This window comes from Fomitopsis serialis (genome assembly GCF_022376445.1).
Source record: "Fomitopsis serialis strain Sig1Antser10 chromosome Unknown B0H18scaffold_33, whole genome shotgun sequence".
Taxonomy (NCBI): domain Eukaryota; kingdom Fungi; phylum Basidiomycota; class Agaricomycetes; order Polyporales; family Fomitopsidaceae; genus Fomitopsis; species Fomitopsis serialis.
Window position 1 is genome coordinate 1 of NW_025954993.1, and position 14,897 is coordinate 14,897.

At 56.4% G+C, this 14,897-nt stretch overlaps 5 protein-coding genes across 5 annotated transcripts; 4 read left to right on the forward strand and 1 right to left on the reverse strand.

The window, feature by feature from the left end:
- B0H18DRAFT_876731 (uncharacterized protein) lies at window positions 1-784 on the reverse strand (the record flags this gene model as incomplete). The annotated part of the gene is made up of 1 exon (XM_048040506.1): window positions 1-784. A coding segment is annotated over one exon (784 nt), but the record flags the coding sequence as incomplete, so codon positions are not given.
- Window positions 785-4,514: 3,730 nt separating this feature from the next.
- Window positions 4,515-4,748, forward strand: B0H18DRAFT_820983 (uncharacterized protein; the record flags this gene model as incomplete). The annotated part of the gene is made up of 1 exon (XM_048039300.1): window positions 4,515-4,748. A coding segment is annotated over one exon (234 nt), but the record flags the coding sequence as incomplete, so codon positions are not given.
- A 327-nt stretch (window positions 4,749-5,075) lies between these two features.
- Window positions 5,076-5,483, forward strand: B0H18DRAFT_817936 (uncharacterized protein; the record flags this gene model as incomplete). Its single annotated transcript, XM_048039266.1, has 1 exon — window positions 5,076-5,483. A coding segment is annotated over one exon (408 nt), but the record flags the coding sequence as incomplete, so codon positions are not given.
- Window positions 5,484-5,915: 432 nt separating this feature from the next.
- On the forward strand, window positions 5,916-6,846 carry B0H18DRAFT_1007118 (uncharacterized protein; the record flags this gene model as incomplete). The annotated part of the gene is made up of 2 exons (XM_048028712.1): window positions 5,916-6,024; window positions 6,078-6,846. The coding sequence occupies exon 2, from the start codon at window positions 6,199-6,201 to the stop codon at window positions 6,844-6,846; it is 648 nt and encodes a 215-aa protein (XP_047893335.1). The 5' UTR covers window positions 5,916-6,024; window positions 6,078-6,198.
- A 5,243-nt stretch (window positions 6,847-12,089) lies between these two features.
- B0H18DRAFT_1007126 (uncharacterized protein) lies at window positions 12,090-13,398 on the forward strand. Its single transcript, XM_048028713.1, has one exon. The coding sequence runs from the start codon at window positions 12,162-12,164 to the stop codon at window positions 13,110-13,112; it is 951 nt and encodes a 316-aa protein (XP_047893336.1). The 5' UTR covers window positions 12,090-12,161; the 3' UTR covers window positions 13,113-13,398.
- The last annotated feature ends 1,499 nt before the right edge of the window (window positions 13,399-14,897 follow it).

Here is a 14,897-nt window from a genome sequence, read left to right on the forward strand (position 1 = left end):
AGTGCTGATACATGAAGGGAGTGCCGAGTATCAGATCGTAGTTGAGTACGTTCATAACATCAAAGTATCGTGTTTCACTGATGTTCTGGTATTCCAATTTAGCCACACAGCCGAGATTGACCTTCGCACGAGAGCCTTGTACAGCCATCTGCACAGGTAAGGGCTTCTCGAGCTCGTAGGTCTTAAGTCGTAGCTGATGAGCCAGTTTCGTAGATACGAAGTCGGACATTGATCCCGAGTCTATCAAAGCTCGGACCGGGTTTCCATCAATATTTACGACTACCACGGCCGGTTCGGGCATCAAGCGATTCATCGCTTTCGTCTCAGAGGCATTCCTCTGCAGGTATTCCGCTGAGTCATTCTTGCTTACTCCTACTGCGAAGCACTGAACTTCCGGGTGCGAGCGAAGCAACCAGCAAGTGTCGCATTGCCGAGACCTCGTCTCGAGCTTGAACAGCGCTGTGAGCTCGCCCTCCAATTCATCCAAATCAAAGGACGGCAAGCGCAACTCTCGCCTCAGGACTTGAGCGTACCAGTTCGAGAGATCCAGGTGAGGATTCTCCAACACATTGTTTGGCACGAGTAACTCAAAGGCGAGGTACAGATCATGTATTACGACATATCCGTACCTCTGCACTACCTCAAAGCGCGCCCGTTTGGGCCACTCCTCGTCATCGACAGCGGGCGTAGGAATGGCCCTCGCCAGCGCTATTTTGGTCTCACTCGCGAGAGCATGACCCAAAGTGCAGGTCGGGAAGTCCTCGTAATCAAGTTCATTTCCCATGTAACCATCTAGTCTAGAGAAGTACCACCCGGCTACGTCGAAGTTAGAGTTCTTCAACTCGCGCACAGGTAAGTAAAAGGCCGTCTCGAAATAATGAAATACATATTCATCATCCGAGACCCGTACGACGCCTATGTCCAGTTCGTCTTTATCCCTATTAGGATATAACACCGCCATCATACCATTGAGTATTCTGGCAGCGTTGCTAGCATACGCGTCGCCGAAGCGTCGGCTACAGTCCCCTCTACCCTGTATGACAGGTAAGAAAGTGGCCTCGAAAATGCTGTCGTATGGCACCATGTCCTCTTCGAACTGATCATGCTCTGCCTTCCCAGGACCCGTCATCTCCTCGTTTTCAACACAGGAGTAGTATGTGGAGTCCCCCGACTCAGAGACACTCAATTGTGAGTCATCTTCCGAGTCAGACAGGTATGATACTGACTGCAGGTCAGGCATAGTATCTGAATCTGAGTCAGATAGCACCATTGGCCGACTGGACTCGCAGTCCGAAGACTCGGAGTCAGACTGAGTCCGCAGGCTCGGCATCGAGTCGCTACTGGCGTCGGAGTAAGCATCGTCCACAAAGTCGATGTAATGCAAGTTCAGGGTCCCGGTGAGCCCGGTAGACGCCGCAAAATTGCGCAGTTCGGACGCCGAGCCCACAGCGGGCTGTACATTGTATGAAGGTACGCCCGGGGGCTTTCCTTTTCTCTGTGATTTGACCTGTCCTTTCTTAGGACAGTTACGAGTGAAGTGCCCAACCTCGTGGCACTCGAAGCAGCGTCCCTCGGCAATGTAGCGCTCTCGTTCCTCGTCTGAGAGCCGCTTTTTGTTGCTATGAGGTGAGTTCTTCTGTCCACTACCTCCCGACTGAGGAGTGTTCGATGCTTGGGCTCTCGGCGGTGCATTGCCGGAACCTGAGGCATGGGCGTTGCTCGACTGAGCACTGGCATTGCCCCTGTTCCCGCGGAAGTTGCCCTTCCGCCCTTTGTCATATTGTCCGCGTCGACCCGAGTTACCATAGGCTGACTCGTTAGCATTGCTAGGACTAGCGGCTTTGTCGGTGCCCCCGGAAGGGCCCTTCTTGACTCGGCCAAACGTCCCGGATCGAGCGCTGTGTGCAATCTCGATGAGAGTCGCCGCTTTGACGACATCCTTCCATGACGAGGTGAGAGGGCTAAGCTCTCGCATCCAGAGATCGCCCTGTACAGCCGGCTTGAAGCCGTTCCAAAGTCGACTGACTTTCTCTTGTTTAGAGAGTAGGCCCACCATCTGTACAGTTTCCTCGAAATCATGTACATAATCGCGTACCGAGCGATTACCTTGTTCAATAGAACTTAACTTCGCCTGCATGCTGAGTCGATAGTCGACAGGGAAGCAATAATTGAACAGCTCGATGAAGAGCTTGTCGAGAGACCATGACTTGGACTCATTAGACACATTGGTCACGAAGAAACGGTAAGCCTTGTGCTTCATGAAATTGGAAGCAGTCGAGGCATACATGTCCTCGTCGAGACTGTACCCCTGTACATACTCACGTACTTGTCGTACGAACTTATGAAATGCTTCCGCATCCGCCCGACCGTCATAAACTTCGGGATTAATGGGTTTTAAGACAGGCTTCTTAGCCTTCTTCGCCTTTTTCTTTCGCTTCTTACGAAGCTCGCTCAAGTTCTCGCTCTCGGAACTTGCATCCTCTGAGCCGGAGCTCGAGGAAGATGAGCTAGAGCTCGAAGACGAACTACTATCGTCAGACGGAGGGCCTTGCTTCGATAGCAATCTTCCAAGGTAACTGCCACGCTCTAGCTGTGCAGCAGGTTGCAGTTTCGAACTGACAGATTTTCCCTTCTTCTTAGGGTCCTTGCTGACTTTAGCAGACACCGACGGAGCCGTCACAATTTCGCCCTGAGAGGCATTGTCATTCTCGACTACTGGTACAGGTACTGTACTGGGCCTCTCGGCCTCTCGCGCAGTAACAAGCTGCGTTAGCATCGCGACCTGCTGGATGAGCTCATCCATACGAGGATCGCGTATAACCGACGACTCGGCCTCTGGAGGCGGAATGAACGCGTCCGTCTTCTCGGGCTCCTGGTCTATTGTCCAGTCCCAACGTTTGCCAGTTAGGCTCTCGTAATACTTGCCGTACCGCCGGTACTCCGAGTTGGGATAGTACCCGGAGTCTTCGGACCTAGCCACTTCCGGCTCAGCCGTTGCAGGCTCTTCCGCAACGGAAGCGGGAGGCTCGGCGGAGGCTGCGGAGCGGGAGCGAACTTCCTCCCGCCATCCGTCCTCGGCCATCCGACGCAGGACAACTTGGCGTTCGTCCTCGTCACGTTTGGAGAGCTCTTGCAGCTCGTGTTCGTACGCGTCCTTCTGCGATCGAGTCATCTCTCGTTCGGCCTTGTTCTGGGCTGAGGTCATTTCCTCCGAGAGAGGTATGCCTCCCCCAGGCACAGGTGATTTCACCGCCTTCGCGCTTCTGCGAGACGCGTTCGGGCTGTGCCTACCGTCACGTCCGACGGTAGTCCACTGTCCGCCTGAAGCCGGCTCGGTCTTCACAGGTCGGGACAGTTCAGGTTCAAGGTCGACCTTGCTACGCGACTGAGCGCGAGCCATGGTCTCCTTATCCTTGACACGCTGCGCTGTCAACGCAGGGTCCGCCTCTCTGGTGGCCGCCAGAGAGGGATTACGCGGACGTGCAGTGACGCGGTAAGGCGATCGCTGCAGAGGTCCGGGAGCCGAGCAGATGCTGGCTGAGTCGGAAACGACTTCTTCGTGGCGCGAAACATCGCCGCCTTTTCGAGTACCCCTGGTCCGTCGGAACGAGTGAGCTGGAAACCCACCCGGCACCTCAGGGCCAGAACGCAGGTAGTAGCGACGCTCTTGAGCCATCGCGTTTTTCGACGTAATGAGTATTACGTTATCTAGAGCAGAAAGTAATTAGCGAGAGAGATGAAAACTGGGTACGTCACCTGGTGCCGGAGTGTCGAGGAGATCAAGCTCGAGGTGTCCAGGCGTCGGCGACGATATAGAGATAGAAGCTAGTTCAAAGAGATAGAGTCGATGTTGGCTGTTAAAATGTGTAGCGCTCGCGATCCTGAATAGGAAGTCGGTGGCGCAACGAGAGGGAGAGAGCGCGCAACGGGCCGAACAGTTTATAAGACTGATATTGGTCTCCGCAGGTTCGCTGCAGAACTAGTCTAAGGTGCCCGTCTTTTATACTACTAGGTAGAGTAAGTTTTCTTCATTACAAACGAGTCACGATCGGGATCTGCATTCTAGTGGAGCGGATAGAATGTAAAATAGAACGGAGAAGTATTAGGCTGGACGAATAAGGAAAGTGTGAACTAAAACCGGTAACTCTGGAGCGGTCCACGAACCGGACCGCTACAGAAGCTCACGCCACGCAACGGGCAGGGCGGCAGCGCAGGAGATCCGAGATCGTATCCGATCTCAGATGCGCTGACCCCGATGTGCATCCAAATGGGTAGGCTCGCATCGCGCGCCAGTGGTACCGCCCCGCCGGGGCCGAAAACCGGGCTGCCCCGGGGTAGCTGCCATATCAGGTAATGACCGACGGCGCCTCGTTCATACATGACGGCGTCTCGCTCATACATGAGCTAGTGGCAGCTCATGTATGAGAATAGGCCTCGGTAAGTACAGGTGTTTATGTATGATACCTTTGTGCTAACTACAGGGATCTCATACAAGAATATGCCTATATGGCCTGGGCCTCGATGTCGTGATCTTCAGCGTCTTGAAGCGCTATTGGACCGAGGAACGGGACAACTTCGAGCGCCGCACAGGCCAGAAGGTGTCGAAGTCAAATTTTCTGTCGGTGTACGCAGGAGCCCATACACGTACACTGACATCTGAAAACATCATGTCAGCCTTCCGCAAGACGGGTATTGTGCCTGTAGATCGAAACATCATCACGGAAGCCAGTATGGCGCCGAGTCTGGAGACAACAGTCGCAGCTGCTCACCCTTGTGCACCGAGCACCCCAGTGAAAGCCCGTGCCGACCGTTTAATCCATCGCATTGAGGCTTCTCACGCCGATCACGGAGCTGAAGCAGGCCCTTCTTCATTTGTTGGATCCTACAGTGAACGCCGTAGCCCCAGTCCCGCATCGTCGGAGATCGCATTTCATGATCTCGCTACCTCTTCCCTGGGTTATTTGACCCACAACTCACCCTTGCGCTCAGCGCGTACACCTCCTGCCCACACCACCTTCGTAATATCGCCACCCCGAAAGCGGCCCTACTCGAGCCTCCTTGAGGACGAGCCACGGACGCAACAAGAGGCAGACCTGCAAGACGCACTCCGTGAGTCGAATGTACGGAACGAGTCACAGAAGGCTCGCATGTCGGGTATGCAAGCAACAGCTGTGCTGTCAGACATATACCTTCGTGCGTCTCGTTCACAGCTCCAGGCGCAGGAAGAGGCCAAGGGGAAGAAGAAGTCGACGAGGATCTTCTCCGATGGGCTCCCAAGATTGCTGACCGATGACCAGGTCTTCGATACTGTGGTCCAGCATGAGCATGCAGCAGCTAAGAAGAAAACAGACAAGGCGGTTCGCAAGGAGGCGAGGAGTGTCCATGGTGTCGCTATCGCGGGCTGGAAGAAGGCGGAGGAGGCGAGGAAAGCGCGGAACACGGCACGGCGCGAGGTTCACAGGACAGCTGTCAAAGCCTGGGAATTGGAGCGTGACAGGGCCAAGGCGGAGAAGCGGAAGTGTGCTGTGCTCAAGCCCAAGGTTGGTGGCATTGAGAGAGCCATTTCGAGGCCGAAGAAGGCAGTTCAGCAGAGCGATGAGGAGGAGGACACGTCGGGAGATGAGGACGGTGATCAAGGCTCAGCGATGGGGGATTAGATTAGATCATTCCATATCGGGTAAGCGCTGCGTGATGTGACCGCGTCTCAAGGACCGTTCAGAGCCTTGATAACAGGATTTCGCACCGATTTCTGTCGTTTCAGCACTGGACACAACCGATAACAACGATCTTTGCATAGGTGTATAGAGTACATGAGTAGCTATCATATGGTATCAATAGATCTACCTCTCGCAGACGAAAGATACTCGCCCGAAGCAGAATAAGATTTGGGTGTCTCAAGGAGCCGTCGATGACTGTAACGATGCACACGCCAACCACGAGCTCGGTGGGCGAATGCCCAGCGCGCAGGCATGGCCGACAAACGTGTGCACAAGCGAGTGGGCAGGTGGATGAGCACGGGCCCAGGTGAGCATGCTTGATGAGCGGACGAGTGGGAGCACTCACTGGTGGATGTTCAGGAAAACGGAAGATGGGTAGGCAAGCGCGTTGGAGGGCAGAAGGGCAGGCGAGCACACAAACGGGTGATGACGACCCGCGCGACAACCGCGAGCGCGCTGGGCGAATGCCCCGCACGCAGACATGACCAATGAACGTGCTGGTGAGCAGGCGGACGACAGGGCCGCTCGCTCGTGCCTCATACTTGAGCAAAACAGCACTCACCATATCCGGCCAGCCGGGGATATTGCCAGCGACGCCGAAAGGGCGTCACGGAGTCTTCTAGACCAGTACCAAGCAGTGCGAAACCATTGCCCGCTCAGTAGTCGCCTCGCAGTTGCCAGTCCAACCACCGAGGTCGAGAAACCGCAAACTGGCTCTTCGCGCGACGACAAGTCCGACGTTTCAACGTGCGCATTAAGGCCGCAACAGGAGGTCCCACCAACGCGCAGCGTGTCTGCAAGCCCAACAGACAGATCTCCCCGACATGTACCAAGGCAGGCGCAGACGACTCCCTGCAAGATGCGCAGACGGACAGCATATCTCGTGCCCGGCAAGCCACCCCGCCAGATGTGTCGACGCACACGTCATCGCTCGTTGCGCCCCGGTCCGCGCTCGATAAGTCTATGTCCCCGCCACACCTCCACTCGCCTGCGCCCCTCAGGCTGTCGCTGCGCCTCCGTTCCTCGACCACTCTCGGAACCACGTGCGGAGATGACCTCTTGTCCGCTCGCGCTGTCTCACCTCGTAGACCCATTCATCTGTTCGTCCACGTGTCTACCCGTTTACTGACCCGCGGACCCGCAGTACTTCCGTGAGACCCATTGCAGCAGATACAGGTACGGGTAAACCCCCGGGCACCCGGAGGTTTACCTGTGCAGTTCACTGCGACACGTACAGCGGCTGTGGCCATGTGAAACGGGCTGGTGTTTGAACAGGCAGGCAGACGAGCGGGAAAGCTGGCAGGCGGATAAGCGGGAGAGCTGGCAGGCGGGAGCCGCGTAGGTCAAATGTAGGTGCTCCAATATCGTATGGTTTCTCGTGCCCGTTGTACATCGCGCGCGCAAGCGTCGTCCGGAAATTGCATTATAATTGTTATTATTTGGCCGAGGACGAGACGGATACCCGAGCCTCCGGGCAGCAGCTATAGGGCTCGTGGCAGCCGACCTGGCAGTAGGCCTATGTATATGGTATGCTGTTTGATGACTCAGACTTGCCCTGCACGATGGTGAATGTGCAGGGCCAGGCACTCGGACGAGGCAGACATCATCAGAACCACTGGGCAATGACGCGTGCAAGTGCCTACCCAGCCACAGGAGATGACTGAATGGCGTCGGGGCACCTTATAGGTAATGCTAGATCAGCTTGGACGTCGTCAGATTATTGACTGGAGAAGTGTAACGGATATTCCCGTTACGGTATGTATTACAGTATATGTTTGTCTTTGTTTGCTCGAGGACTCGTATGGCGCGCCAGTGCACCTACGAGTCCTCAGCCTTTACCTCGTCACCGCTTTGTATGCACTCTGTAGACAGATCTCCTTGAATAGAGACTGGGTGCAGCGCATACGAGGCACGACGAGTGAGGCGCCCTTACACTTTTTTGCGCTCCAGACAAGCTTCTACTCTGGGGATCTATTCTAGGCAACAACCTCAAAAACTCGACTTCGATATCTACCTACTCGACGTCAACAACTCTATGCTACTCTGATCATCCTCTGGCCAACTCGACAACTCGACAAGATGTCCGAGTCGACCAACACCCCGTCTGCACCTTCCCGAGGCAGCCGCGGGTCCCACAGTGGAACCCGCAGCAAGCTGAAGGCGTTGCGCGCGGAAGTCCGAGCGAAGCTCGCCGCAAGTCAAGAGCGGATCAACAAGGCCCTCGAGGAGTCCAAGCAACTCGAGGCCGAACTGCTGGCAACGGTCGACGCCGCGTTGTCCGAGGCCAGCAGCCGCAGTCGGTCTTCTCGCACGAAGACCACCCGGACTGAGTCCTCTCACCGCGAGGACTCAGCCGGAGCCCTCACAGAGCAGGCGCCGTCCGACCGTGAGGTCGAACAGGCACTGCGCACTGAGCAGCTCGAGCCCAATGTCGAGCCCGCTCAGAGCCGCACGGAGACCGACCCTCCACCTGCTACCACCCTGCCGATGAAGCTCGGCACCACTCGGAGGAGTGGTGAGTGCACCGAGCTCGACGACGTAACCGTAGTCGAGCTCGCGCCCGGGTCGAACGAGCAGTGCAATGAGCTGACTCGTATCAGCACCCGGGAGGGCATAGGCACACAGTACTACAGTAGTACTGTGTGCAGTGGGACCAAGCCCACGCGTGTAGACACGCCCGTCGGGCGCTCAGAGATGAGCCGTGACGCAGAAAATATATATTTGTTGCCGAACGACGTGAGCGCCACGTCGAGCAGCTTGCTCGACGCGACGCACGACACGCTCGACCCTGCGGGCGTCGAGCGCCACGAGACCGTGCCAGTGGTGAGCGCCCCGAGCGTTAGCGCCCACCGCACTGCGCTCGACCGCCACCACCGACCCCTCGTCTTCGACCATTTCCACTCCCTGGGCAGCCAACTCGAGCGCCCGTCTGGCGAACCAGACGCGCGCGCGGCTCCAACGCGAGTGCGAACTCGCGTTCGCGAATGGCTGGCTGACTTACCACCAGTCCAGTCAGTGGCGACCGACGACCTGGTACCTCACGGTACCAGATCGCCAATTCCTCCCTCCCCGGCTCCTCACCTCATCCCTTTCGACTCGCGCCTTGACGCTGGCAACCAATACCGCGGCTCTGGCGACACGCAACCCAGCCGCGCGACCCAGGACTTGAACACCGCGCGTTCAAGCCCAGCGCCGAGCTGCAAGACCGAGCGGACCACGAGGAACGCGGATCGTGGAGGCGGCGAGGAAATCCCGAAGGAACGAGAAGGGTGCGAGGAAGGCACGAAGGGAGAGAGGGAGGAAGGGTGCGGGGCGAGCAGGGAAAGCGAGCAGGAAGGCTCGCAAATCGAAGGTACGCCCATGCTGGACGTACCCACCTCGCCTCCGCCTGTGCCAGTACCCCCGCCAGCGTGCGTATCGATGAACACGGAGTTCGTCGAGCGTACCGCTGGTCACGGAACCAGGTACGACTGCGAAGTCGTACCTTCCGCTCCGCAAGATGGCACGTCTGTGCTGCGGGACGACCTCCAGGTCGTACCCTCCATACCCTCTGTACCTGCGCCAGTAGGCGTACCGACGAACGTGAAGGTCGCCGAGCGCGCGGCTGGCCATGAGGACGGCAGATCCGCGCTGCAGGACGACCTGTTGGTCGTGTCCTCCGATCCGCAAGGCCGCACGCTTGCGTTAGGGGACGACCGCGAGGTCGTACCCTCCAGTTCGCAAGGCTGCGCGATGGAGACGCAGCACTTCTCGCTCGACGTGCTCTGCTCTGGTAACAACGACCACTTCATAGCGTACACACCGAATCTACTACTCGATGTGCACGCTATTGACCGGCACGAAGGGTCGAAAAGTGAAGATACGTCCCGGAGGAACGTACTCACGTCGACACATGCCAGGTCGGCGCCTGCCAGTGCGTCCACACCAGTGAGTGTGACGATGAACAGGGAGCCCGTCGAGAGCATCGCCTGCGACTCGTCGGGCCACCGTCTCTTCATCGCTGCTCCCATGATCACGAGTGACCATGAAGATGGCACGTTCGCATTACGAGACGACCCAAGGGTCGTACCGCCCGCACTGCAAAGTGATGCACATGTAATAGTGGACGACCGCGAGGTCGTACCTTCCATCTCGCAAGGCGGCACAACGGACCAGCAGCGATGCAGGTCCGAGGTGCCCCATTCAAACTCGGCTGTCTGTGACGGGGCGTTCACTGACCCATCGTCGGCCAGTCGCGTAGCGCACCCAACTGCACCTCGAGACAGCCTGCACGTCCTCACGGAAGTGCAGGCCCCCAGCTGCTCTGAGGTAACTGAACCTCCTGAGGTTCAGCTGGCCAGGTCGTGGGACGACCTCGACGACATCGCCAGCAGCGCCCAATCGCGCGTGGCCGACCTCCGAGAAGACGTGCACTTCCAACAGGAAGTGCAATTCCCCGGTCCATTCAAGATAGCTGAACCGTTCGCGGTTCAGTTGGGAAGCCTGCGATACGACCTCGACCTCGGGTTTTTCAGTAACCACCACTTTCTTCGTGACCTCGGTGACCTCGCGAACGCACAGCCCGACGCTTGCGTAGCCCCAGCAAACGCGCGAGCTCGAGATCGCGACCATACTGCTGCACTACCGACAGCGCAGCAGCCGGCGCTTACGGACTCCGACCGACCAGAACGGTCGCTCGACCGTCAAACCGGCGAGAACTTTACAGTTCTCGCCGATGGCTCACTCCTAGGGACCCCCAGCCAACATATTGTCGACCTCCCCGCGCGCCCCAACACCGTTGGAGACTACGACGGGCACAACGAGCCACAGGTCGACTACGCACTCGGGAGGTCGCGCGAAGGGTGGAAGGACGGGCAAGGCAGGGACGGAGAAGACGTGGACGAGGGTGTGAAAGCACGAGAGTCCGACGGGGATGGTCAGGCAGAAGGAGGAGAAGGGGAAGGGTGCGGTGTACGCGAAGGGGTCGAGCATTCAGGCTCGAAAAGCACAGGTACGTCCTTATTGGACGTACCCCTTTCATGGGTACCACCACTCCCTATCCCGAGGTCACCACCCGGGATGACTACGACAACCAGTGCGGTTGTCGTGGCAGTCACTGCGTACGGCAGTGGTACGGTCAGTCCACGAGGTGACCTACAGGTCGCACCTGACACCGCCAGGCACCGCGGTATGATCGACGAGCGAGGCTGCTCGTCCGACGTACCCAACATTGCCACAGCTCACACGCAGGCGACGAGCTATTCGCTCGACGTCTACGCTGAGGAGCCTGGTGGTGACTCGAACAGCGAGTACCTCACGGTACTCGCTCCGCTGTCACCACCCCCCATTCCAAGACCGCCACCACTGGTGACCACGACCACCACATCGGTTGTCGTGGCACTCGCCACAACGGACAGCGGTACCGTCGACTCACGAGGTGAACTGCAGGTCGCGTCCAGCACGCACGTACAGCGCACGCACGACGCACAGAGGTCGAGCCCGATGCTCGAGGAACACACTACTGAGCGCACCGACGACCCGAAGCGCGAGTACCATGCAGTATTCGCTTCACGTCCATCGACACCCGTTCCCGTACCACTGCCCGTGCCGATCGCGACCACCTCGAAGGTCGTCGCAATCGACAGTGGTCCATCCACACCACAGAGCGACATCGTAGTCGCGTCAGTGACCACGCACGGCGGCCTCCATGCCGGGGATCGCGTGCAATCAACCGAGACGCCTACAGCTGCAGACGTACGACAGGTTGCACCCGAGACCGGATGGCGACCATCGGGACGATACATGCCGCCTGCACGACGCGTCCACGGGCAACAAGACCGATGTGAGCCAGCTACGGTCGACGGCGATGTGAGCCAGGCCAAGTACCTCGCGGTACTTGACATCTCCAGCGAGCGAAGTCAGGACCCACCGCGGAGCACGTCCAAGATGGACGTGCTGCCGTATTCCCCGGACCCAGCGCAGTCAAACAAAGGGATGGGGACTGACGAGGTCACGTCGGTACTTCCAGGGCAAGGGAAACTTGGCGAGGACGAATCCTCGTCCTCGTGGATACAATTACCTGGACCGTATGGTGTGGCAGGCACATCCAGATTACCAAGTGATGCACCCGCATCGAATGACGCGACGACCAGGGCGTCGTCGTGTGCCCAAAAGAAGGAACATCCACTGCGAGGGCTGGATTCATCGGACTCAGGTGAACGGCGACGTTCAACGACTACCGATGGTATCGAGACCGAGCCGGCGCGAGCGCAAGGAGGAGGTACCTCCTCTACGAGGGGGGGTACTTTCTTGAGAGGGGAAGGGAGCGGGGTATCGAACGGCCGCCGCTTGTTCCACAACACAACCAGTACATCACACGAAGATGTACTGGCTTCGGACCCGGCAGTGACACGGACGCCAAGCCGTGAGCTTGACGTACGGGCCACCCACGGGAACTCGACGCGAATGCCAGCTACTCACACATTGAGTAGTCGGCGCGAAGTGCAGGATACGGCGCGAGTGGCCAGTACATCATGCAATGATGTATTGGGATTAGATGTAGTCTCGGGCCGTACGTCCAGCGTAGTGCTCGACGTACGAGCTTCACGTCGGACATCGAGACGCGTACCACCTGTACCACGCGCATCGAGTGATCGACTCGAAGCGCAGGATACGGGTGACCGTCGCAGCCACGACACCACGCGGAAAGCCAGTACCTCGCGCCGCGAAGTACTGGGACTGAACCAAGTGTTGATCGCACTGGATCGTCCAGTAACCGTCGACGTGAGTCGATGGCCGAGTGACAAGAGGTCGCGCGAGGAATGTTTCAGCCTCCTCGCGGACCAGCTCGACCACGATTTCGACGAGGCCGAATCCGCGGCAAGTGATGGCGAGTGGGCCATTTGGGCTCACTGCAAGAGATCTGCACTCAGCTGTGGACAGGCCATCGAGGAGATGTCCCCGCGACCGGGGACATATTCTCGTGCTGCTCGACGAGCATGGGACCACTTCCAGAGGGAATTGGAAGTGGTTCCTCTCGAGTTTGATCCTCTGCTCATTGCACCATTACCTATGGAGATGGTGCGATATTGGGCCTACAACAAGCTGGGATGGCTTGTTGTACCACATCGCAGTCAACCTCGGGATGACTCCGACTGGTACAACTCCTCTGATGAGGAGCCTCATACCACCACTCGTGAGGAGTACCCTGACCAGATTGAGTCGGAGTACTTCTCCGAGTCCGAGCACCATAGCTCGTGGTACTCACGAAGTTCAGGGTCTGAAGAGACAAACTTGGTAGTAGTCTCTGACTACTATGAGCAGTCTGAGATGGAGGATACCCAAGGTTCTTTTGCACTATCTGCCGAAGATGAGGGTAACTCGGAAGATGCAGACTACTACTCCGAGTCCGAGTAGTAGTCTACCTTCTGGCCTGCATAACTCTGTCGAGTTATGTATGACAATGATGAATGGTTGTGTCTGCTCACTGACTCGATCTAGCATGTCGTTGTCTACAGTTCAACATCATCTCTGTTTGCCAATCGCTACCACCGTTGGGTTGTTGCGTATGTTTCCTTTCTTTTTCTTTTTTCTTTTTTATCTGTTTCTCTGGTTATCGCTGGGACCCGTAGTCGTGTCCAGTGGGGGAGGGTGTAACGGATATTCCCGTTACGGTATGTATTACAGTATATGTTTGTCTTTGTTTGCTCGAGGACTCGTATGGCGCGCCAGTGCACCTACGAGTCCTCAGCCTTTACCTCGTCACCGCTTTGTATGCACTCTGTAGACAGATCTCCTTGAATAGAGACTGGGTGCAGCGCATACGAGGCACGACGAGTGAGGCGCCCTTACAAGAAGCCCATGTCATAAATGTATGGCATGAGCGTCGAAACCCAGCATGATACGGCTCTATCAAGCTAGATGCCCTATCTATATCCATATATAGCTCACGACTTTTCGCCGATGAGGAGGCGATCATTGCAAGCGCGCTGTAAGTATAAATCCCGTGACCTACCACGCCACACACGCGTTAGATTGAGAAAGCTCAGTGACATGAGACAATCATTAGTGAACTCATGAATACGATATGCACGTAACATCGATTGCATGACTAGTTGGCCTTGAATACTTGCCAAACAACGACACGTATTGGAATAGAGTCCTAGCACCTGATTGATTACACAAACTAGCATAGTACCGTAAGACTATAAGTAGTAAGTACCTCCTCTGAATCGAGAAGACCATCATGAATGTCTACAATATTAGCATAATTGGGAGCCGGCACCCCAATGCATTTCCTAGTAGAAGCTTCATACCAGGGCTCGGGTAATGGAGATCAGATGGTTCTGTACGATCATGACCTGTAAGTTCGAGCCTCGTCATCCTCCCAATACTCGATCTTTGAGTCCCCCAAGCGCGCTCTTTACAATATTAATATTAATGTGTTAGTTACATGGTAATCAGCATCCACCTTGAGGAACGGACATTGTCATCACTGTTACGCGAAGCTAGGCGAGTGGAACACTACAAGCCACAAGCTTGCAAGGCTATTAACTTCGAGGGAAAGTTCTGTGTCTTAGACCTAGGAAGGACGCAAGTCCCTTCGTCCTAGTCGAGTTCCGAAGTGGTAGCGGTATGAGGAAGCTAGCGTCGATTGCTAACCAGGTCGAACTGAAGAGTCCGACCCTTACTGTACAGGTATATATACAAGTAGATGAGTCTGAGTCAAGACGTATTGTAAGCATGAGTCAAAACGTGTCAGCGCTGACGAAGGAAGTGGTAATCATGACGAAGAAACGAGTCAGCAGGGTTCAGCTATCACATGATAGTCCGGGTGCGGTATAGTACATAACCGGTCCTCATGCACGTGAGGTGGTTAGAGATAACAAGTAAAAAGAAATGAAATGTACGTGACTTGGCGACTTGTAACAATCACTGGGTGTACTACCTTGGCAGTTTAGTCTTCAAGTAGTCCCGCCAGGCATAAAGTCACCCTCCAGTGGCAGCAGAATTGTATTAATACAGCTGAAAACAATTCAACAGTAAGCTATCGACAACTTATACGCAACGGTGCAGTAAGTCACGTAACGACACATGGGGTGGAACAGGCGGACGCTCATCCAGCGCCCACAGTTCGGTAGCGATGTGATCTCGGCACGTTCCGAAAGCTATACAGCTCAATGAGCAAGGTTCAGCCACCCG

What these genes read in the sequence shown, in the direction of transcription:
- B0H18DRAFT_1007126 (XM_048028713.1), top strand. Translation starts at nt 12,162, where the DNA reads ATGCCAGCTACTCACACATTGAGTAGTCGGCGCGAAGTGCAGGATACG.